General features: G+C 47.5%; 1 protein-coding gene across 2 annotated transcripts in view; it reads right to left on the bottom strand.

The window, feature by feature from the left end:
• Positions 1–24,629, bottom strand: part of NDRG3 (NDRG family member 3) — a 392,953-nt gene that overhangs the window by 177,574 nt on the left and 190,750 nt on the right. For both annotated transcript variants that reach the window (XM_086932352.1, XM_086932351.1), the window contains exons 10-11: positions 22,793–22,896; positions 2,050–2,115 (exon numbers count right to left, since the gene is read on the bottom strand). In XM_086932352.1, coding sequence (XP_086788478.1) covers positions 2,050–2,115; positions 22,793–22,896 — 170 coding nt within the window. The remainder of the gene's footprint in view (positions 1–2,049; positions 2,116–22,792; positions 22,897–24,629) is intronic.

Genomic DNA, 24,629 nt, shown 5'->3' on the forward strand with positions numbered 1-24,629 from the left:
CTTCAACTCTTATAATTTTTCCCCTTCCTTTTCTCAAATGCGCGAGCCTCACACTCTCTTCTCAACCCTAAATGTCCCTTTCTCTATTTCACATACCATCCTCTATCCTACTTTTCACACACCCATCTGTCCATCCTCTGATATCTTCTCTTTCATGCTCACTTCTCTTAAGCTCACAACACACAATGTTCCTAGAGGTAATCTCCCTATTGTATTTTATAAACTCTTTTATAACATCTCCCTTTCACATATCCTCTAGCTTCACCTTCTTCCACCCTTCTCCCAAAGACCCCTCTTTCTGACCGGCACACTCCTCTTACGATTACATTTTCAGTCACACACTCACACAACTCTCAATGAAATGATCCTCTCAGACATGCACACATTCTTGGTCATCTGTCAAGTTCCTTCCTTCCCTGAAAACCCCACTTACTTGCCCTTCTCACATATTTAACTTCACCTACTCTGAGAGTTCTCTTGCTCAGATCATTCTCTTGCTCAACTCCGGCTTCTTACAAGTACTTTCACTTTTTTGCTTGATCTCTTACACAGAAGCACACACTTAGATGGTCACTGGTTTTATGGTCCCTATCACCAGTTGGAATGTTCAATGATCATGTTTGCTCTGTTTCACAGTTTGGCAATAATTCTGATAAGGTCTGCAAAGATCATATGCAGGGTTGTAGACTTAAATCAACACAGTGATGATTTAAAGATTAAACATGGATGTTTATTTGGGAAATGGATCAAAAGGAATGATTGGGGGCATTTACAAATTACTGGAGTGTGTGCGCATTCTTTAGTTTTCCACTTATTGGGATGTAGCCATTACCTTGTAGGTATTGTTATTTGGAGCAGTCCAGCCACAGCCTAAGTAACTGCTATTGGCAGCCACAAGGGTGTCAACCTTTTCAAAATGGTTTTGAAAGACCGTGGTCACCATGCGCTGTGCGATCCCAGCCTCAATGCTGCACCTGTTCAAAATGTGGAGGGCCGCCAGTGCTAAGAAGTGGGCTTACATTACATCCAAGGAGGTGATGTTACACAACAATCACTACACATTAAGGGATAATCATAAAAATAAAAATATTAAAAGTAGTAATGTAAAATTAATAAAATACCAAAACGTCACTAGAGGCACAGAGTGTATACATTTGGTGATGCAAATGGAACAAAGTCAATAAGCCTAGTTTTAATGTGCCAGCGGATGCACACAGCATGTATGCATGCAAGCCTGTGATTGCAAGCAGGACCCCTCCCCCTTGAGACTGTCATGATCCCATACAAATCCTGGTCACACAAAGAATGAAACACTAATTACAAGCCACTCGGTAGTAATTCACACGACTGGATGATTTTGTGCACTATCTGTACTGAAATGCAAATTAAATCCACTGAATGCAAAATGATATTGTTTTAAATTAAAATTACAAGTTGTCCTGCCTTTTTATGCATTTATGATAGGCGGTATCTATTTAGTTGGTTGTTAGAATCAAAACATACTAAATGCAAATTAACATTAACTTAAGTAGCAATAAACATGACCGGTTACTGCACTCAAAACGCAAATATGTATTAAGTAAGAAACATACAAGAACACATAAAAACATGTAGTAGGAGAGGTCAGTTCCCTGACCGCATTATTAGACAACACCTTGCTTGAACCAACTGCCTGTCCAACATGACTCAAACAACTGTGGAGAGGCAGTTGAAGGCTGGCCATCAAAGAGAAAGGGTCCACGTGCATTTACTCAAACAGAGCCACCAACTCTTTACCACGCCTGTGGGTAACAGATTAAGTTTACAGCAATGGAGAGAAATAAGCCCAAAGACGTCATAACTAGTTTGGTAAGGAGAAAAGCACAGTGTTCCTTCCCCAAGTGTCTTAGGCCTCAAAACTCAAACAATTTCAACTTAACATGGTGTACTGTCATTTACAAATCATTTGAACTGAAACACTGACTGGCACAAGTGCCATACCATATTATTGCTGTAGGAAAGACTACTAAATTGTTTTGAACAAGAAATGCATTTACTGGGTTTACTTACTGGAGTGTTTTCGTTATGTTATCATCGATACCAAACGCAGGCCTCTCAATTTCCAGATCTCTACGACTGTGGGACAAAACAGGAAAAGTAAACGTGCTGTACCAAAATAATTAAACTTACAGTTAAAGTAAAGCACTGCGTTGAAAGTACTGCATGCATTTAGATTTTTAAGAAACATTGAATTAGGATTCATAAATAAGATTTACATCAAGTGCCATGCTTGTCTTAAGTCCCCTACGCAACCCTCCAACGTTTCAGTTACAAAGGACTTGCATCAGAAGTCTATGAGAAGAATCAAGATTGACAAACACACGTTCTAACTGAGTTCAAATGGATAGTAAACACCAAAACTTATTTCACTAGCTGAATCTATTTACACCTTATGCATTCTGAGAAACGTATTGAATAACTGAATGAAGTTTGGTACGCTCCGAGCTGTGATGCATTAGAAAGATTTGATCCGTCATGTGCCAGGTGCTCTTCTCAAAGACAAGACATGGCAGGTACCTCTTGTATGAATTACTGGTACAGATGTATTCTGGGTATTGCATGCAACATCAATGATGAACAAGAAGATATTAGATGGTCAGAGTACTAATCACATCCCAAAAGAAAATATACGAGGAAGGTAGTACAGAATGCGCTGCATTATGTAACACAGATTACAGCACCTGCATCAGGCTTAAATATTGGATATACAAATCGGCATTTGCAAAAGCACGGAAGCCAACATTGACTAAAAGGTACAAAAATTCAGATTCCTCACCCAAATGTAGTGCTCCCCAAGAGGCAAACTGGATGAGATCAGCCACAAGACTAATTTATAAGCAAAACAAATTAATAAGGGAGCACACGGTGGGCAACGTTCGGGGGACTAATATGAATGTGTCAATGATCACCTATACAGTGGACATTAGGTGGAGGAACCTTTGGGATCAGTAAGGGAAAAAAATGGATCATGGAATCTTGCAGGCATACAGAAGAATCTGGAAGATCCTCACCAATTAAAACCCCAAAATATACTGGACATTACCGCATGGCAACTAAACCACCATCGCCGGACCAGATCAACTAAATATACATATTTGGGGTGCTGACTGGATGATAAGGGAAGCCATTTAACATCTTAATTCATTAAAACCAAAATCTTCCTCACTACAATTCGCCTTCCAAACCATCTTCAAGAGCACAAAACAGCATACTCTTGAACCCTTGCTGAAAATAGTTCATGCTAAATGTATTCCGACAATGGCATACGGGACAGAAGCTTTGCCAGGGAAGTTCGGCATCTTCTTGAACACTTCTGACTGCAGTCTTCAGGTCACTGTTCAAACTCCCGTTTAACAGCTCGCTATCCCAGATCAGGATGGAATAGAAGTTGTGGGACCAACTTCTCAACTAGGAAGCAAGCATCCTAAAGTTCATGCACTCAGCACACATCTGGCTAGTAACCATTCCTGAAAACAGCCAGGGCCCCCCAAATGCTTGGTCGGACACTCTTAATGCCTTGGAGCTAAAAGGTAATTCCTCCTTGTATAAGCAAAATATATCACACCAGCAGTTTAAAGCAACTCTAAAAAAAAAGAGGTATAAATGGAATATTTTGCATTGGACTACCAGACTTTGAGTACAAAAAACATGTCTATTTAGTCCTTGCCAGTTATGCTTGAAGAGGGGTCCAAAATCCGTTACAGAACCATTCTAGTCATACTATAAAAAGTTATGTTTGGCTAACTTTGGATGGGCTGCTTCTCATCGCTAGATCTATTGCCCCCGTGAGTGTATCAACCAGCCATTAAAACGTGTTGTCTATGTGGCCCCCTCCAGAAATCAATAATACACTTGCTCTGTATATGTCCTGCCCTCCTTGATGAACCCAGAAGATTCCGCCATCATCTCTTGAATAAAGAAGGGACATGGACAATACCAGCAGCCATCAAATGTCTTTTGTACCAAGCTCTACCGCAAGTTATTACCAACCTTATAACATTTCTGGACAGAGCGAACAAAAACCTAAAGAATTAAACCACTGTCCTAAATTCATTAGCGCCCTTGGCTCAGTATTAAATCCTTAGACACAAATAATGCGGCAACATAGCAGGCTGTTGATTGTCACCCCCATTTAAATCAAACAGGTCACCAGCCACTGGCAACCTGTCTAAAATCTCAGCGATAACTGAAGCCAGGGCATCATCGTCAAAGACTTACCTTTTTGCTCCTTGAGCTGGTCAATAGCAAATTTATTTTAAGCCTGGGTGGTTTTGGGAATGACGCTCTACATTTAGACATTTGAGCATACCTTTTGTTTTTGCTCAGTTGTTGCCCATAAAAACCAACCTGGAGTGGGAATAAAAAGGCAGGCTGCTAGGTGAAGGGAGTTTACATGTGGGTTAAATTGTGATCACCATCAGACTTTGCTGACCGTTGACGAACCTGATCTACCCTGCCGTCACTGGAACTCCTAGCTTTTTGCCGGCTTGTGTCATACTCTTTAGCAGATCCGAAGTGAATATTGAAAATCTTAATCCCCTCAGTCCTTTGAACCCTACCTCTTTCTGAATTTTAGTGAACAACTGCAAAGAGCACATTTTACTGCCATTTCATGAAATTCCACTGCTTATTAGGATTATGATGTAAATCTCACTCTAAGAAGTTCAGTATTCAACTGTTGAAAGCCAAATGTATTGTCTTATCACGAAGTTCCAATGATTATTATGGTATTTAAGCTTATTATGGTAAGCTTAAATCGCAAACTGCTCCACAGCGATAAACGTAAAAGATCACTTCACGCTAAGACACACAAAGCTAAGCGTCTGATAAAAAGCTTTGACATGCACACACGCTGTTAGACCCAAGCTTGATCCCTTTAGGCTTACTTATATGGCATCAGCATGACACGTTTTAAGTTCTGCATGCTTCAAGTTTTTATTGGTCTTTTATTCTACATGAACGGACTAAATGCATTATTGCGACGCTGTTATTCATCAATATTTATCTCAATCTTTTTTAAAATGTATGTGATCTGCTGCTGTTCTTTACTCGCATTAGCCACTTTAATGGACTGGAGTGTCTAAATAAAACAATTTTTGATTGATTGATTGATATTGGACATTATCAATCTAACAGACCTAGTCAAGAGAGGGCTTGGTCCTAAATAGTTACATTAACCACTCTGTGAAAGCCATGGTAAACCATGGCACTAGGAACAAGGGTCAGTTGCAACTATCACACCAAATGCTCATTTGTAATTAAACTGAAATAAAACTGGGTCAGAACAAATAGACACTTAGCGACGACTGATCAGAATGAAAAACGTGTATGACAATTCAACAACTACTGCAGAGTTGGAGGGCTTCTTAAAAAAATATATCAGTCTGTTTGCCTTGGTGAATAAAATAGTGTTCAACTTGTAGTCAAAACGGCTGAATGAAATCTAGAAATATAGGACAAACGTTTTACCTAGGATGTGAAGCATCAGAAGATCGGAGGCATTTCTTGTTCCTGTGCCCAACGAATAGGGCTGCGAGGAAAATCAGACTTAGATCTTGGTGAGAGCCAGTATTCATCATACAAAGAATGCCATAATTTTCATTTTGTAAGTACTGATTCCAAGTTTAGAGACAATTGCCAATTACTTGCTAGAAGCCCAGGAGATGTGGAGAAGGATTGGTGTCACTACAACGCATGCTTTTACATCGCATGCCTTTACAACGCGGTTTTTACCACGCAGTCCATTACAACGCATAATGCTTTTAGGCGCTGGATAGTGAATTATTTAATTTACTATTCCAACTCCAGTCCCCGTGGATAGCAGGGAAGGTGTTGGATAGTAAATTAAATATATTCCCTATCCTAGAGCGCCCCCCAGCGCAATGCGTTGTAATGGTATGCGTTGTAATGGTTGCGATGTAATGGTAGTGCGTTGTAAAAAATGCGTTGTAAGTGATGTTCCCCGTGGAGAAATGTCAGCAGTCTTTCAGAATTCACTTAGTAAATTTAGTGAATTACGGTTACCGACAATTTATCAGGTAACGGGATTGTCAATGAGAGTTAGGATGGAAGAAACAATCCTGAAGTGCTTTCCTCAAGAACGTGCAAGTTTAGTCACACTACCCCTGCTAAATCTCATTTCTTCCGTTTTGTAAATGTAGGCACTATTTTTCTATTTTCAATGTATTAGCTCTACATTAAATCAATAATCTTGGGATGCAGGAGGCACTCTTTACACCTTCCAACTAGCACCTTCCTACTGAAGTAAAATGTTAAAACACCTTTCAATATCTAGGCCAAGAGTCTTTAAATGCATTTTTGATTTTAAACATTCTTCCATATGGACTTGTCCCACCCATGCTCGACATCACAGAGCACATTTTTGTTTTAAAAATATATACATTTATTTATTTATATAGCGCCAGAATCGACTCCCGAAGGAGTATCTCTGCGCTTCAGACAGGTAACATAGATATAATGCGATTGCAGCTAAGATCAGCAACAGAAAAGGGTGGTCTTCAGCAGTTTCCTAAATTGTAAATGATTAGAGCACTGTCGTTAGTGCAGGGGGAGCTCATTCCAATAGCGCGGGCTAAGGTAGGAGAAGGCCTTACACCCTAGTCTTGCCCTCCTAACTCGGGGAACCTCTAAAAGATGTTTGGAGCATGAGCAGAGAGATCTAGAGGGACAGTAGGGTGTGAATTTCTTTGCAAGATAGATCGGACCAAGATTGGAAAGTGCCTTATGGATGGTGCAACACATTTTCAATGTTACCCTTTGGCCTATAGCCTCTACGTCGAGAAATCTAATTTTTAAAAACAAAGTATTTACAGACTATTGAAGGCTACAATAGCCATTTTCACCAACTTTCTTTAAAAAGAAAATTTCAAAACAGAAAAAGTAGGGGGCGTGGCTACGCGGGCCAACATAGTGGACGCAGCCTAGTAGAGCTCCGTCCCGCCCGTGAATTATCCGCCTAATATCCTGTTCCCCCGAATTACCCTGCTGCCCGGAGGAAAGACACTGTGCGCTAGTCCGAGCTGCTGCGCTCCGGTGATGTTTGCGGAGCGCTGCGGTGCCCGGAGTCGGTGGGAGAGGAGCAGCTATCCGCAGGCTGGTCTGGAGTGGAGAAGCTGGGGCCTCGAGTTTCGTGGTCCCCGGGCCTGGCGCTCTGGTGGCAGCTGTGAGGAGCGGAGTGAGGCCCGGAGGTATGGGTGCTCACTAAACTCCCCGCGTGGCATCTGCGGCCTCAGAGTGACGCCTGCTGGGAGGGGACAGCTGCTGTTGTGGCCAGACCCTCTCCTCGTGGTTGAGCTGGGGCTCTCGAAGGGTGAGGCCTGGAGACCTGTGGCAGAGCCGGGAGCTGGATTTTAGCGCCACCTGTGGTGGCGGCTACCGCAGTGGGGTTGTTCGTCTGGTGTTCGGGGGGCAGGTCGGCCTTCAGTGGACGTGGCTGAGGAGTTGCGGGGGGGAGCCCGGCCTCGAGTGGGATCCAGCACAGCCTTGTGAGCAGCAGTGGAGGAAGGTTGCCTGGGAGTACGCAGAGACTGGCAGGACATGTGTCGCCCTCCTGGTGCCGCGGAATGGATGGGAGCATCGGCGGAGGAGTGAGGGATTGTGAGCCGTAGCTGGTGGCCAGGTGCATTTGGCTGGTGCAGGTTGTTAGTGGCCTGGAAGGAGCTGGGGCTGCCCTCCTCACTGGACATCCGGCGGAGTGGATATGGGGCATAGATCCTGCCGCCTAGCCAGACGGACTGGCGCCGGACTAGAGGAGGCACAAGGGCTGGGCATCCCTCATTGACTGGCGGTCGCAGAGACGGTGCGCTGGTCGACGCGGTTGCTGGCCCCTGATGAGTGTCCCCGTCTGCCTTTGGCAATGACAAGAGGTGGGAGTGGTGGAGGGACGGCGAAACATGGGCCTATCGACAATTCGCGGGGCCGAGTGGAGGCACGGGAGCCACGGGTGGCCATCAGGACCCTGGGCCGGACAATGCGGAGCTGATGGCAGCTATAAGACATGCTGGACGCAAAAATAGGGGCCGTAGGTGCGGATGTAACCTTGCTACGTCAGGATCTACGCAACGCTGTGGCCCGCATCACGGAGGCAGAAACCAGAATCTCTGGAGTGGAGGCCGATGTGGCGGCCCTGAAGCGCAAAGTTACCAGCATGGAGATTGTCCAGAAAGGCCTTGCGCTCCGAGTGGAGGATGCGGAATGGTGGGCCCGGCGAAATAACCTGCGCTTCTTGGGCTCCCGGAGGGCTGCGAGAAAGGCAACATGGAGAGTTTCCTGGCCCAGTGGCTGGAGAACTGGCTCCCTCCGGACTCCCTCTCACGATGTTTCGTGATCGAGCGAGCACATAGGGCTCTCATGCAAAAGCCGCCGGTGGGGGCCCGTCCTCGGCCGGTGATAGCAAAGCTATTGAACTACCACGACCGGGATACTATCCTACAGCAGGCACGGGCGAAGGGCCCCCTCCTATATGAAAATCAGAAGATCATGATTATCCCAGACTATACAAGACTGGTGCAACAACAGAGGCAGTCCTTTACAGTGGCCAAGGCGCGTCTTCGCGACCTCAAGCTCCCCTATGCCCTACTCTATCGGGCCCGGCTGCGGGTGGTCTTTCAGTCTTGCACCCACTTCTTTGACACCCTAGAGGAAGTCTTTCGTTGGACTGATGACAGTGAAGTTGAGGGTGCATACCCCGCCGGGCCAGGATTCGGGTTCATCATCGAGCGGGGCGAGATCGCGGACCGACAGGGGATCGCGGAGCAAAGGTAATTGGAGATCCAGATCCAGCTGTGGAGGGGGAAGGGGAATGCCCCCGAACCTCCATTAACTGATCCTTGAACTATCGAGCTGTAGGCAGCGGAATTTTGATGTCAATGTGCCTTTACAGTACATAGTGGGCTGCAGAGGCCTGGGTTGTGTAATCATGGTGCTGAGAAGGAGCAGTTGGGTTACATGGTTTTCAGCGTTTCCGACTGTTTGGGGCAGTGGGGTGGGGGGGGAGATGAATGAGGGGCGGACTTTTCCCCTTGCTTAGGGCTTGTTGGGGGTTGGGGGGGGAGTTGGGTGTATGGGCTGTTCGCAGGGGCTCCATTGGTGCGGGCGGTCTTGGGTCTTACGTTTGGGACCTAGGGCTGTTCCTACTGCGACAGGTACTTCAGTGTTTTGAGGTATGGGGGTGGTAGTTGGGGGTGGGGTCAGTTTTGGGGGGTGTTCTGTTCGGGTTGAGTCGCACAGCAGCTAGGGAATCTCAATGGTTCTTGTGTACACGCCTAACGGGCCCACTGTTAGGATATTTATGGCAAATGTTCCCAAATGCCGGCTACAGGGATTAGGCCACCGAGCCCCAGAGCGTCCATGCGTGTCATAAGTTGGAATGTGCGAGGAATGCTTGACAAAGTAAAGAGGGGGGCGGTTCTGCGGTAGGCGAAAAGGGAGGGAGTTGATATCCTGCTACTACAAGAAACTCACCTGTTAGGTAATAAGACCCTATGTTTACAGCTGTATGGCTATCAGCAGGTTTACCATGCGGGCTTTGTTAGGGGCTCCAGAGGGGTGGCCATATTGGTACACCGCAGATTGTCCTATATTCACTCCACTCAATGGGTGGATCCACAGGGACGGTACGTATTTATTAAGGGGACGATTGGAGAGGAACCCCTGGTGCTGGGGAGTGTGTATGCCCCACCCCCACTACAGTGGTCACTGGTGGAGAAATTGTTTGCAATATGGGCGGACATTCCTGAGGCACTAGCGGTGATAGGGGGGGACTGGAATTATGTCATTGACAGCCGTTTGGATAGATGTCAACCTGGGGGTGGCCAGGTAGCTGGAACGTCCACCAAATTAGGAGACATGATACAGGGATTGGACTGGGTGGACACGTGGCATTATCTACATGCACATAGTCGGGAATATACATTCCTATCAGTGGTCCACAAATCCTTCTCCAGATTAGACTATATATTTGTCCCTCGAGCAGTCATTGGAAGAGTGGAGTCAGCGGCTATGCTGTCACGTGGGCTTTCGAATCACTCCCCGGTTACGATAGACCTGCTTTTGGACAGGGGGGGGCAGCCTTTCCGATGGCACCTCTCCACATGGCACCTTCAGCATGAGGAGTATAGGAAACATATGGGGGAAGCTATAGCGCATTATCTGGTTGAAAATGTGGGGTCGGTCACGGATGCTGGGATGGTGTGAGAGGCTCTGAAACCCACGCTTCGTGGTGTGGACATCGCTTGGTGTGCGGCTGCCCGGAGGAAGCGCAGAGCAGAGTTAGTGAGGGTCGCGGCTGACATGGAGGCTCTGGAGAGACGCTGTAGCGTAAACGGAGAGAGTCAGGTTGTGGGGCAGCTCCTCTTGACACAGCAGTCTTATGCGTCCCTGCTACTTGATGAGGCGCGACAGGTGTGGCTAGCGACGCGCAGCAGGCTATATCAATGGGGGGACAAATCCGGGACTATGCTGCACCGGCTGTGCCAGAGTACGTTCCAGCAACGGACCCTACCAGGGATCCGGGATGCGGCCGGGGCCCAGATAACGGACCCAAAGGAGCTGGCCGAAAGTTTTGCAACATACTATGCCACTCAATATGCCCCACAGGAGTGCCTCCCAGCGGACGCAGTGGATACATTTCTAGCGGACCTGCCTCCACGCGCTGTATCGGAGGAGGTGCGAGAACGCCTAGAGCTCCAACTGCGATTGTCAGCTGTGGCCTCTCAATCACCCCTGCCCTGCCAAGCAATCAAGCTGAGGCTGGGCTGGGGAGGGGTGATTTATTGCAATAATCGGCCTCCCTGGGGGCCAGGTGTTTCTCAGGCCTTTGAGCCATTTGCACCTCGGCCCCCTGGCGCCCATGCAGCCCAGAAACGGTGTTAGTCTTAACACCTCGCCCACAGCCCTTCACATTCAGGGCACAGTGGGCGAGGAAGAATGGGTCTTGCTGTGGGGGCCTGGTGATGTTTGGAATTTTTTTGTTTTATTTATTTATGCGATTTTATATAGCGCGGACTTTACCCGAAGGCGTCAGAGCACTTCACACTAGGAACAGCAATAATACATGAGGAGAAAATTATAAGTGGACAAATTACAAAAGCAAACGTTAAGTTACATGAATCAAAAGTGACAATAGTGAGCAACCAAAATACAAGAGGAGCAAACGATACATTACAGGAGGAAAAAGTGACGTGTGCAGGTTACAAAAGCGTGCAAAATACAAGTAGAGGTATAATACTGCAATTAATGGCAGACACTCCAGCACAAGAACAAACGTTACGTAGGCAATGGTGGCACTTGTGCAAGTATCTAAAGCAAACAAAAGTGAGAGGTAGCAAACAGTGTGTTACAAGAGAAAAGTGACGTGTGCAAGTTACAAAAGGGTACCATACACAGGTACAAGGGTAATACTACAGTAAATGGTAAATACTCAAACTGCCAGAACACACGGGGAAGGCACTTCCCATGCACCAGCTTCACCTCAGCCTCCCCCCTGGCTACCTGGCTACCTTGGATGACCCATAAAGCTGTGTTTTGTGCTCCCCTGCCAGGACATTTTCCCAAGGCCTGGAGGGTTGATTAATTTACTAATTGCAGGGGCCTTACCTCTGTTCATGTGCTCCTGAGCTGAAGGTCTGGGGAGGGCTAAGTAGGTTAGTAATAGCAGGGGCTTTGCTGCTTTTCAGGTGCTCCTGTGCTGGAGGGCTGGAATAATTTTGTGACAAAAAGGGGCCTTGCTATTTTTTTTAGTTGCTCAGCATCTAGGCCATTGTCACCTTGGCCCTGTGTCCTGTGCAAGAACAGTATCCTCCCACTTTCATTCCTTGTGTGTACAAATGGTGTTTCATGAAAGGGCATGCCCCTTGAATGTGGGCCCCGCCCCTTAAATATGGGCCACGCCTCTTGAATGTGGGCCACTTTTTTCGTCAGTGCCCGGGCCGAATTGTGATCCCAATCCGACCCTGCCGGGGCAGCCCTTCAGCCGGTGCTGGAGTGACTCTTCCAGCCTGCCGCATCTTGAGACGCAATTAGTGAGGAGTTCTGTGTGGGCCGGGAATGTTGGAGGGGTACTACCTGTCCGGTCAGTGCCGGTTCTGCAGCCTCCTTTGACCCACTTCGCCCACAGGGGCGTCTGAGTTAGCATTCCACTCTCGTTGTCTGGCCGCTTCAGTGCTTAATTTGTGCCGGTGCTTAGCACCGGCACTTAATTATGAGGGCCGGGTCTACGCATTTGCTTTGCACGCCCAGATTGATGTTTTTTAAAATGTACCTTTTTGTTGTACTCTGTGCAGCCACGCAGTGTGTTTTACACGTATCCTGCAGAGTGTGAGTCATGGTGGCGTTTAGTGTTGTTGCGACTCACTCAAAGTTCTAAATCACTTGACTTAGCATGCAGCAGCCAGCAGGCAGCCTGCAGCGGAAGTTCGGAATCGGCCCGGGACACACTAGGTATTTGGGCGCTTGGGCGGAGAGTAGGGGCCGGGCTGGAGGCTCTGATGGGGTAGGGGCTGTGCGTGCGGGAGCGCGCAAAGATTTTTTACTTTGCCTCCACCAGTTGCCAAGCCCAAGCATAATCACTGCAGGCCAGCACCTCCAGTCCTCCGCCACAGCCTAATCTATTGAAGTACCGTACGCACTTAGGAAGCAAAGAGACAAGGCAAAATTCAGTTCAACCTATTCATAAGGCTTCGTTGCAGCACCTGTCCTGGAAGGCGGCGTTACTCGTGGCCATTACATCCGCCCGCAGGGTGAGTGAAATTCAGGCGTTGTGTTGTAATGAACCTTATATTGTATTTCATGCTGCTAAGGTTGTTATGCGTACTCACCCTAAATTTCTTCCCAAGGTTATTTCTGACTTTCATGTCAACCAGACTATAACTTTGCCTACGTTTTTTCAGAACCCTTCATCCCCAGCGGAGAGGTCTCTCCATTCCCTGGATGTTAGGAGGGTGTTGAAATTTTATCTGGATAAAACCAAAGATATTCGTAGGTCTGACCAGTTGTTCATCAATTATGGATCGGTCAGGACGGGTCTTGCGACCTCTAAGCAGTCCATCTCTAGGTGGATTGTGTCCTGCATACAATTATGTTACCAATAAGACCTTAGGAGGGAAGCCTAAGGCTCATTCCACCAGGGGCAAAGCTGCCACGACGGCTCTGCTCCGTAATGTGCCGATTGCTGAAATCTGCAAGGCAGCCACTTGGAAGTCGGTTCATACCTTTGCTAAGCATTACTGCCTGGACACTGACGCCAGGGCAGACGCTCAGGTTGGGCAGGCTTCGCTGCGGAATTTGTTCGCACAGTAGTGGCGTTATGTATTTATTCTCCACCGCCGCTTCAGTGTGGGGATGGGCTTGCCATTCTATTCACTAGATTATGACTATACACAGAGATCCCCTACTACAGAAGGAGTAGTTTCTGTCCTGTAACTCCAGTTCTGTAGTAGGGGTATCTCTGTTATAGTCATAAGCGCCCGCCCTCCTCCCCGGTGGAGATATTTCATCATGTAAAGAATGCGACAGGTCTGGCATGCTTCGCCTTCAAAAAGAACTGAAAGTAGAGGGACCTGCTATGCATTCTGGGATACTGGGAGAAGTTCTGGAAAGTTCTCTTAAAGGCACAGTATCCTATTTAAGCCACATAATGGCAGCCTATGGGGCTTGTCTGTCCCTACCTTCCTCTCTATCATTCCAGAGTCTTTTACTGAGGGAGGCAAGTTTCTCTATGGTAGAAACTGGGCAGGCTGTATTATGTGTGGTGTTCTTTGGTGGAATTTTCTAGTTGAAGTACTGGACAGTGTAGCCTGTGGCTATAGGCTGCATTATTTGTCTTTAAATTCTCTCTTAAGTGTCTTTGCAGTTTCTGCATTATTTTGACAATTTAAGAGATTATTTTTGATTGCCGGGGTCCACGCACATGGGCGGGACTATTCACTAGATTATGACTATACACAGAGATCCCCTACTACAGAAGCTCTATTACAATTTTTGTACTAACAGAGTGATAGTTATTTGGAAATTCTAAGATTTGTTGGAAATGGCTAACATCGTACTTCCCCACAATCTTTTTCTGCATGATGGAATTTGGTATTTACAAAAGCAGGGGATTGTGATGAGTTCCAGGTTAGCGCCTCCCCCCCCCGTGTGTGTCGCAGATTCACGGATTCATAAATACTGCTGGTAATAAAGAAGCCATCTCAACAGGTACTAAAGGGCGGCCAGGTGCGGGGGTCAGTGTGTAGTGCGCTCAGCTGGCATCAGGGCTCGCCACAGCCGGCGTCGAGGCGAGACTGGGCAGGAGGGTGTGCGCGTGCTGCTGAGTGAGTCTGAGCATGCCGGGCTCCGGATCCCTTCATATAGCGCAAGTGGTTTCACATTGGGTGCGGCAAGTGGTTTCAAATCGGGTGCGGAAACGGAAGTTGTCACTGGAGGGAAAGGGGAGCTACAGAGGGAGGGTTGGCTCATAGAGGAAAGAGATGAGGGATGGCAGCAAGGAGGGGTATGGAAATGCATGGTGAGGACAGGTGGAGGTATGAGAGAGTTCAGAATAGAGTTGTGGACAGAGAATTGAGGGGAAAATGTGAATGGATGGTTCCTAGGTATTTTTACACCAATTTTTCCATGCAGTTTTTAGCTGGAGTTTAAACATGTGTGTTTATAATTCCAAGTACACAGTGAAACCCTTTTGGGTTTTGATCAAGGTGTTGCATTAAAAAACAGAACCCGTTTTACATCACCCAAAATCAAGAAAATCAGGAACATGGTCCAGGAGAACGCCAGACCACTGGTTTCAACAGTGCCTGCCTGGCAGGACCCGCACAAGGACAAAGGACAGTTCTTTGTCTTACAAATGTCTACTTTAAGCATCAAGTCAACCAGACCTGAAAGCAAAACGCTTTCTCTCATTGTTCAACCATCCCAAATAATCGCGATACCAAATGACCGAGCAATACCGACGACGATGAACACCAGGCAGCCGTTGCTTTACTGGGTAAAGGAGGTTGCAGCGCCTGCTAGTGGCCATTATTATTAATTTAATTGCCTTTGGATATTTTTATATAGTACGTGCACCTGTTTCAGAGCTCTTAGCAGGGAAAGGGGAGGGAGTGAATAACATGACTGCATTATGAATTAAGAGATTACAGGTCAGCGCTTTATAGAGAGTGCAAGCTGTAAAAAGAAAGACTTCAGGGCTTTCGGCATTTTTGAACAGCGCCTTATTTGTGCAGGTGGTTTCCGGTGCTAAGCATCGGCACTTACTTGACAGGACCAGGGCTATTGAATTTATATTCCTTGTGAATGGCCAAATAATATATCTACTGTCCCTTCCACCGCCTCCTTCTGTTCAGATGCATGCCTGTCTGCCTCGCATGTCTTCAGAGGTACCAGTTGAGGACGAATGTGGAGCCAATATAGTAAGTGGGTGGAGCCAGTGTAAGAAGTGGGTGGGGCTGTAGAAGTGGGTGTGGCCTCCTACGAAAAGCTTAGCACCTGCACTTAATATTTTACAAATTAAGCACTGGGCCGCTTCCTCTGGGGACGGCGGTGCAGCATCCCGTGGGGGACAGGGAGAGTCCCTGGATGTAGAGTTTTCTCCCCATTCCAGAGCGGAGCTCCCGCAATGGCAGTAGGGACTTGGGGGTAGCCAGAGTGGCGTTCACGATTTGCAGACACTCAACAAGTTAGCCCTCCACTGACTGATCGGCGGACCACGCTGGGGCTCCCCTGACTGCCACCTCTCCAAACCAGAGTTTGGGGGTATCGGAGGGGCATGTCCACTTCGCGCACAAGGAAGGGGAAACCTCTCAAAGATATCTTTGGCCGCTCACTCTCCAACCCTAACATGGCGACTGCCGACCCTGGGAAGGAAACACCTAAACCCTCTGGGTCGGCTGGGGACGAGCCGATAACTAAGGCCTTCTTGGAGTCATTGTTTCTCACCCTCTGAGAGGACATGCAATCAGTCAAAACTGAATTTGCGGCGGAGGTCAAAGAGCTGTGGAGGGATGTAGACGCAGTGGGAGAGCGAGTAGCTACCCTGGAGGACAAGAGTGACACGGTGGTGGCAGAGGTGACAACACTCCAGCAGGATTTCATTAGGATGCAAGATCAGCAGGTGGACATTCAATCGCATCTCGAGGACTTGGAAAACAGGTACCGCAGACACATTAGAATCCGGAGGGTGAAAACAACGGAGGATACCAAAGATCTGTTTGCCTTCTCCAACAGCGCCTTCCGACATATTTTGGGCGACTCCCTTGACTCCTATATTGTCCTCAACAGAGTACACAGAGTGGGGCCACCACGGGCGCCCAATGCCCTTCCAGCGGACATTTTGGTGTGCGTGCAAGACTTTAGAGTGAAAGAAACCATTCTGGTGAAGGCGAGATCTCAGCACCCTATCTCCTTCCAAGGCCACTCACTGGTGCTGTGCCAGGACTTAGCTTTGATCACCCTGCAACGACGCCGACAGTTCCGCCCGGTGACGGAACATCTGAGACAGCAGGGGATCCCTTACTCAAGGGGACACCCCTTTCGCTTAATCTTCAGATAAAATGGTAAACTTCAGCAACTTCGCTCATTAATAGATACGTGCCAGCTGCTGGGCCTCACCCTGCCGAGCGAAGATGATCACGGTGATGAGACTGGTCCCGAGGGCTCCCCGTCCGGGTGGCAGCTACAAGGCAGGCAAAGACGCTCCCGGAAACCGCACAAATCTGAAATAGCCAAGAACAAGCAGGCAGCTCTCACAGCGGTATCGTAGGCCCTCGCAGGAGAGGGTTCCAGCACTAAATGACACTTGGGGACTCCGAACGCCATTTTGGTTCTGTTGCTTATTCCCTCTTTGGACCTAGGCGGGCGGCGGGAGGAGTGGCACTCTCCCTATTGGTCAAGACACGGAAGCCCTTCACTGTTCTGACCGGTCATCTCGGGATGACCACACTGTTCACTGATTACAACTGCTCGAACTGTCCCCTCATGGATGTTGTTTGGGGCTTATGTTTAGGGGATTTTGGGGTTTTTATTTTGGGTTCCCTCGTCCACCTTTCCTCACCATGCTATGCAGATCAGCTGTCAAATAGTATAGGCTGTTCTATGCTTCAGCTTGTTTTTCCCATTAACCCTGATACCACACACACCTACTAGAATTCTCACTCTAAATGTATGCGGCTTGAATAACCCCATCAACCGCAGGGCGGTCCTCCACTACTTGGAGCAATCCAAAGCGGACATCTGCCTCCTACAGGAGACACACCTTATCCCTAAAGATCACCACCGGCTGAGGTCACGTGCCTTCCCCACACAGCTATTTTCTTCCAACCGTACTAAATCCACAGGGGTCGCCATCCTCGTCTCCCGCTCCTTCCAAGGTAAAGTGCTCCATAAGGAGGCAGAGATCAGGGGTCGCTTACTCACGTATCAGTTCCAAGTCGCCGGAGTTTCCTTCATAGTTGGATCCATCTATGCTCCAAATGAAGGCCAGGATGCATTCTTTCATAGGGCACTTACAGAGGCAACTGTTCGGAGAGACATCTACTACTTGGGGGGGACCTGAATATGGTGCTCGACAACACTCACGATCGCTCATGTCAGCGAACGAGCCAGGTTGGCGCTCTTTCTCCTGCTGGGTTGGAGCGTCTCCAAGAGTTGGGTATAGTTGACCTATGGCGCCACTTCCACCCCCATAGCCGAACCTACACTTTCTACTCTGGAGCCCACAAAACATACGCTAGACTAGACCATCTCCACCTCACTCCAGGCAATGGCTATTGACTCAGATTCTGACGGCATCCCTTTCAGACCACTCTCCAGTTATTGCCTCCTTCCAATTCCCCCTACACGACAACCGCTGAGACACTGGCAACTTCGCGATACACTGCTACAGTGGACCTCCGTCATCAATCAAATTAAGTCTGCTATCACAGATTACCTTGCACATAACAGCACCTCAGACACCTCAATGGCGACACAATGGATAGCCCTTAAGGCTGTGCTGTGAGGGGAATATGCCATATCTACTGAAAATGCAAAGCGCAGCCACAAGCGAGCTGAGCTGACTCAGCGGGTGGCTGAACTTGAGAAGATGCACCAGCGTACTGGGGTAGCCAGGGCCTGGCGCCAACTTTGCACAGAGCGGAAACAGCTGGCGGCACTTGACCAGGACCGGGCTGAGTACGCAGCTCTGTCTCCGACACTCCTACTACACAGGGGGCGATAGGTGTGGTCGCCTTTTGGCTCACAAGCTACGCGAAACTAGGCAGCGCCAGAGGGTGCAGACTATCCACTCTGGGGGTGGAGGATCTTACTACAGATGATGTGGCGTTTGCGGAAACTTTCAGGGACTTTTATGCAAAGCTATATGCCAGTGACCCCTTAGAACCGCTACACTGTAACAGCTTTTTGGAGCAGGCAGCAATGCCAGCACTTAGCGAGGCGCAGCCCAAATTTCTAGACAGAGACTTTGGCACTGAGGAGGTTATAGCAGCGATTTCCCGCCTTAAGCTGGGCAAATCACCTGGGCCAGACGGCTACACGGCAGCCTTTTATAAAATCTTCTGCGCCCAGACAGCTCCCATATTGCGTGACCTCTTCAATATCTTTGCACAAGACGGGGCCATCCCAGAGGAGAGGCTAGAAGCATCGCTAGTGGTTATCCCGAAACACGGGAAGGGCAAACCGCAATGCAGCGCTTATAGCCCGATATCCCTACTAAAAGTAGATATTAAGTTATACACCAGTATCCTCGCTACTCGTTTAGCACCCTACATGACCCAATTAATAGAGCCTGACAACGCCGGCTTTATTCCACAACGGCAGACGAGTGACAATACCAAGAGAATACTCCACCTAATAGAAAAGGCGTCCCGCACATCAGGAGAGTACATGCTGCTGGCGATCAATGCCGAAAAAGCATTCGATCGGGTACATTGGCCCTACCTGGAGCAGGTCTTGCTTCGGTTCGGCTTTGGTGATAAACTGCGTACCCGGATCCTCAACTGTTATCACCTACCTAAAGCGACATTACGGGTAAAGGGCCAGACATCCTCGCGATTACCCATGGGTAGGGGCACTAGGCAGGGATGTCTGCTTTCGCCCCTCCTATTTGCATTCTACATGTAGCCGCGGGCTCCGCGGATTCGCAACCACTCCCTTATAACAGGCATCAAATTTGGAGGGGACGTTCACACTATCAGCCTATATGCGGATGATGTCCTGCTCTCTTTCAAGTCCGATCCCCGCGATGCGAGCTCTTTTCACTGAACTGTATTGCTTTGCACAGGCATCCGGCTTTAAAGTCAACATTGAGAAATCCATTGCCCTAGACATCTCGCGCTCTCCCTCCACATTAGCGTATTTGCAAGAGGAACACCCTCTCCAATGGCCGACCTTTTCGATTCCGTATCTGGGGATTCAGCCTGGCCCCACCATACCAGCTACCACTGCCATTAACTTCACGAACCTCTACACACACATCCGCAAGGAGCTGGGACAACGGAAGCACCACACACTATCATGGTTGGGGAGAATTGCAGCCACAAAAATGACTATCCTCCCTCCGATCCTGTATCTCTTTCAGACCCTCCCCCTCCGACCCCCCCTGGACTGGATCTAACAAACCCAAGCCGACCTGGCAAACTTCATTTGGCAGGGTCGCAAACCTCGCTTTAAGCAAGCGGTCACAATCCTCCCACCCGAAAAAGGGGGAATCGGGGTCCTGGACCTACAACTCTACTTTCATGCTGCACAACTTCGTTATCTGGTAGAATGGCATCGCCTCGAGTCGGAGAAACACTGGCTCTTCCAAGATCAGGCGGTGGCTGCTTAAAGGGCATCCCCTTTCTTCGTAAATTGGATAGGGCACCCAATCTATATGTGTCATATCACAGGCACGCTCATGGAGGTTTGGGATCGAACTAATTTGGCGCATGGCCTGACTTTCTTCCCCCTCCCCACTGACACTCATCTTTAACAACCCGGAATTTCACCCTGGTACTGAAGCAAAGGCATGGCGCCCCACCAAGTGCCGGTACCTTGACCATCTTTTTGATTTATAAGGGGTTATCCCATTTCCTCAATTGAAGATGCACTATGGCATACGGGAGTCAGACCGCCTTCCCTAACTGCAACTTAGGTATTGGGCGCTCCACCAGTCTATCAAACCAGGTGCCCAACGCCTACTCACCACCTATGAAAAATGGCTTGTCACCCGCACCTCAGACATAAAGCTTATTTCTGACCTATACAAGCATTTATTATCGACTTCTACACTTACATACAACGCCGGCCGCATGCGCTGGGAGTGGGAGTTGGGTCGCACCCTCAGCCATAAAGAGTGGGAGGGCATCTACCACAGGGCGCAACACTCAGCGTACCATATGGGGCGCACAGAGACACTGCCGAAGGTAACCACTTACTGGTATTACACACCGGAACGCCTCCACTGCTTCGATACACGACAGAGTGCCCTGGGCTGGAGATGTTGTGGGGAAATAGGCACCCTCACACACTTGTTATGGAGTTGTGACCACATCCAAGCATATTGGGCTCACATTTTAGATGAGGTAGACAAGCATTGATACACAGATCCCACAGTTCCCGAATATGTCCTCCTGGGGCTACCCAATCCTCTCACTTATCCCCTAAAGTCTAGGAGGGGTCGACTGATAGCAATCGCACTGGAAGCAGCCACCCAAAATATTCTCGCACACTGCGCTCCATCCAGCCACCGACACACTCTGGATGGCTACAACGGCTCTGGCAAGTGCTAGGTATGGAAAAGCTTACCCACACTATGACTGGCAGAGGGGCAGAATTCCCAGAATTGTGGAGCCCTTTGACATTGCTCACAGCTGAATTCCGTGAACTGACTTGTTCCCGGTATCTTAGACTGCTTAGTCTCACTGACACAAATCCTGCAAGCAAGCTCGCGTTCACGGAATTCAGCTGTGAGCAATGTCAAGAAAGGGCTCCACAATTCTGGGAATTCGGCACCTCTGCCAGTTAGAATGTAGATAAGCTTTTCCTTACCTAGCATTTGCCAGAGCCGTGGTAGCCATACAGTGTGTCGGTGGCTGGATGGAGCGTCAGTGTGCGAGAATATTTTGGGTGGCTGCCCGAAGTGCGGTTGTTATCCGTGGACCCATCCTAGACTTCACGGGATAAGTGAGAGTCTTGCATTTTAAGATCAAAATGTACACACTATGCCACTCCACAACACTACACGACTTAGCTCTCCGTCCCTCTACGCCCTTCCACACCATGACACTCTACTCCCTCCACTCTACAATACTCTACTTTACTTCACTCCACTCTATGCCACTCCATAACACTCCACTGTACTTTATGACACCACTGAACACTCATTTACCCCAGTAACATTTAGCCATGCTGAACAGCAGCCACGCTGGTGTACAACATTGCTAAAACATTGTGGCAAAGCCAACAGCTCTTGCATAGGTGAGACCTATTGGCTTGGACAATGCTTATTTGCATATATGCCCACCATCTTGCATTTCTTATTCGGTCCTTCAGCTTTATTTTCGCTGGCAATGCAAATGAAAAGCAGCTTTCGGGTTTGCTCTATTTTAACACCCATATTGTAATTTGTACAAGATGATCCAATTTAATGTTTCATCTGTTGCCCACTGGATGAAAAATATGCTGGAGATTAATAAAAAGATAAAAACACGAAAAAAATACTAACTCCTATCATTATTTCCACGTTTTCTACTTCTCTGGAATCTCCGTTACCTTCAAAAATATTTTTCTAACTGCCTGATAACTGACTCCAAGCTTTCTTTTAAACAGTTAGATATCGAAATGTCCTTCATATTTTCTCTGTCTCAAAACCCTGAGAACAAGGTTATCTCTTCTCAATCTAAGTATCCACAAATCTGTTTTCCAGATAATTAGCTTTCACCTCGATTGCAAATCTTTCTCTTCCTACACAAAAAATACTTTCTTATCCCCGTTTCCATGATCCCCGCTGACATCTTTGTGCTACCTTATAGGCCTTTGGTCCAAATTTATTTGAGTTCACTATGTTTGCTCCGGGTAGGCAAAATAATCTTCAATAACTGCATTTCTCGTCAAGCACCAAATAGTCATGGCCTCTCTTTTTTCAAGTCTTGCTTATGAAGGTTTAGAACTGCCACGCTGTCTATCTTCAAAAGGACATCTAGTAAATGTGCTCCCTGTATCAAGCATGCTAGGCAAGTTGAAATAGCATTTATTTCAAAACCCCAATGTAGACTAGAACAACTGCACAGGGAATATGGGGAAGTACAATTACATCTCACTCGGAATCATCTTAAAACGTGGATCGGCACCACAGCCTTTTCTCTTTAACTACTCACGTTGTAGGCATATGTTTCCATGGCACTGGGTATACCATACGAGGCCACTGCACACGCTCTTTAAAACTTTGCATCCAAACATATATCGCAGATGAATACACATTAAATAAAGGAGGGGAAAAAACCTTTAAAAATAATAAGAAAATATCTGTAAAAGTCGAAGATTATGTGAAATGTGAACAGGGATGAGTAAATTAAACCCAGTATTACAACCATAAAATTATGAAAGAAAAGCCTCCAAAACAAATTCCATCCTATTCCCAAGTGGAGCCACAGAAAACATTAAACCTGCTTTAACACCAGGGTCACATCCAATATTGTAGATATTATCTTTCAGCATCAATCTTAAAACGTTTCTAACATATGCCACTAACTGTACTTCATACCCGTTATACGACGTGAGGAAGTGTTGAAGGTTGTCTTGGTTGATATCTTGTGCAATGTGTAGTTTGTAGGTTTGGATCAGGTCCAGATCAGCCTGCAGTTCATCCTGCATAAAGATAGTTAATACATCACTTTGAATTCGACTGAAATGATTGAAAATTTCCAGCTTAAGATTTGTTGACCCTACAAAATAGGGACAACAGTAGTCACTGCTGTACATGTTGTTCCTTTTTTTTTTTTTTTTCGAGACGTTTATTATTGTTCAAAAGTGCAGTACATATAGCAAAGCCTACAACCCTGTGGGCCGGCTGCAACAGGTCTGTGGATCGATTGGTCAAAGGTGTACAGGGGAAGGCATTCTGCAGTATCTTACTCATCTTCTGGTGTGCTAAGCCACGGGTATTTTATGCATATCAGTCTTGTTCAGCACACAATCATCTCTATAAGTGACGTCTCATTTTACATTTTTACTAGAAATAAACCTTGAACTCTGCAAACAAAAAACAAAGCCGTTTGCATCGGCGTGTCCCAGTGCTTCTGTTGTGGCAGCGTTACGCCGCGTCCCTTCGGCATGTATAGTCCCAATGACCCTTTGAACGGTGCGATGTGCACTGAAAGTGTGTCAGTGAATCGGGGGGTCAATGGCGTGCTTGTACAGATAGCTGTAGGGCTGGTGGGGGACAGGTTTGGTGGGCGGTGGTGTCTCACCGACTGTCAGCTCGGTGTGCGGTGTGTACGGCAAACAGACGAGTCGCCCTAGTTGGTGTTTCGGCAGACGCTGCCCGAGCCCGGGCTCGCTGCCGAGTGCTCGGCTAGGGGCATCCTTCTATCGCTATGTGATCGTGGGTATATTTGCAGCTGGAAAGAACAGGAGTCCGAAACCTTAAATGTGGGAGTATGAAAGGGGTGGAGAAGAGGGGGGAGGGGGGGGGGGGGGGAGTGTACTCGTGAGGAGGGTGTCATTGTACATGTTGTTCCTTATGGGTTAGTATGCACGTGCATCCTAGCACAGACTGTTCTACAGCTTATTTCTTTTTGCAAATGAAATAATCCAGATCGAAAGATGCAATAAATAATCAATTATAAAACACTCACCATAAAGGACACTGAGCACACATGTACTAAATACAATTTATAAGGATTGTTGTATCCATCTGGGCGGTCCCCAATTCAGTCATTAAAGAAATCACTAACAAAAGCCAATTAACTTGTAAATGTCCTATGGAAAAGAAAAGTTAATTTCTTGTAATCAAAGACCTCACTGAAGCATATCTGTCTGAATCCATAAACGCTGCTGCTTCCCCAGAAGTAATGCGAAATGGGAAACTTTGTGGGAAAGCAAATGCAGGCATGGTGGTCTGCTATCCCTCACAGTCCACTTTTCTTTCCTTCACACCCAATCACATGTGGTTGCGAAATGCAACCTGCCCAATAAATAGTCCTTAGGGAGGTTGTTTTTAGGTCGAGCCCAGGCAGCGCATGCCCGGTCTCTTGACATGGTGTCTCTACTGTATGGAGTAGCAGCAGGCCCATCGCTTGTGAATGGTTCCTTCATGTGCCTTTCGAAATTACCTAGGTTTGATTGGCGACTAGGTTACATTTGTCCATCCTTTTGTTGTTTTGTTCGCACCCTGTAGACTGGCCCGGTTACATGGATCATCTCATGATCGGCCGCATACGTTACTCTCGGCGCACTATTTTTACGACTGCCTCAGCTTTTGCAGTCCTGCTAAGTATTACACATCATACGTGACGAACGCATTTCAGTGCGGTGATCCGCATCACCGCACTGAAATGCAGTGTCACGCATAATGCATAGTGTCTCATGCATAGTGTCTG

The sequence above is a fragment of the Lissotriton vulgaris genome, chromosome 7 (assembly GCF_964263255.1).
Source record: "Lissotriton vulgaris chromosome 7, aLisVul1.2, whole genome shotgun sequence".
In the NCBI taxonomy this organism is placed as follows: Eukaryota; Metazoa; Chordata; class Amphibia; order Caudata; family Salamandridae; genus Lissotriton; species Lissotriton vulgaris.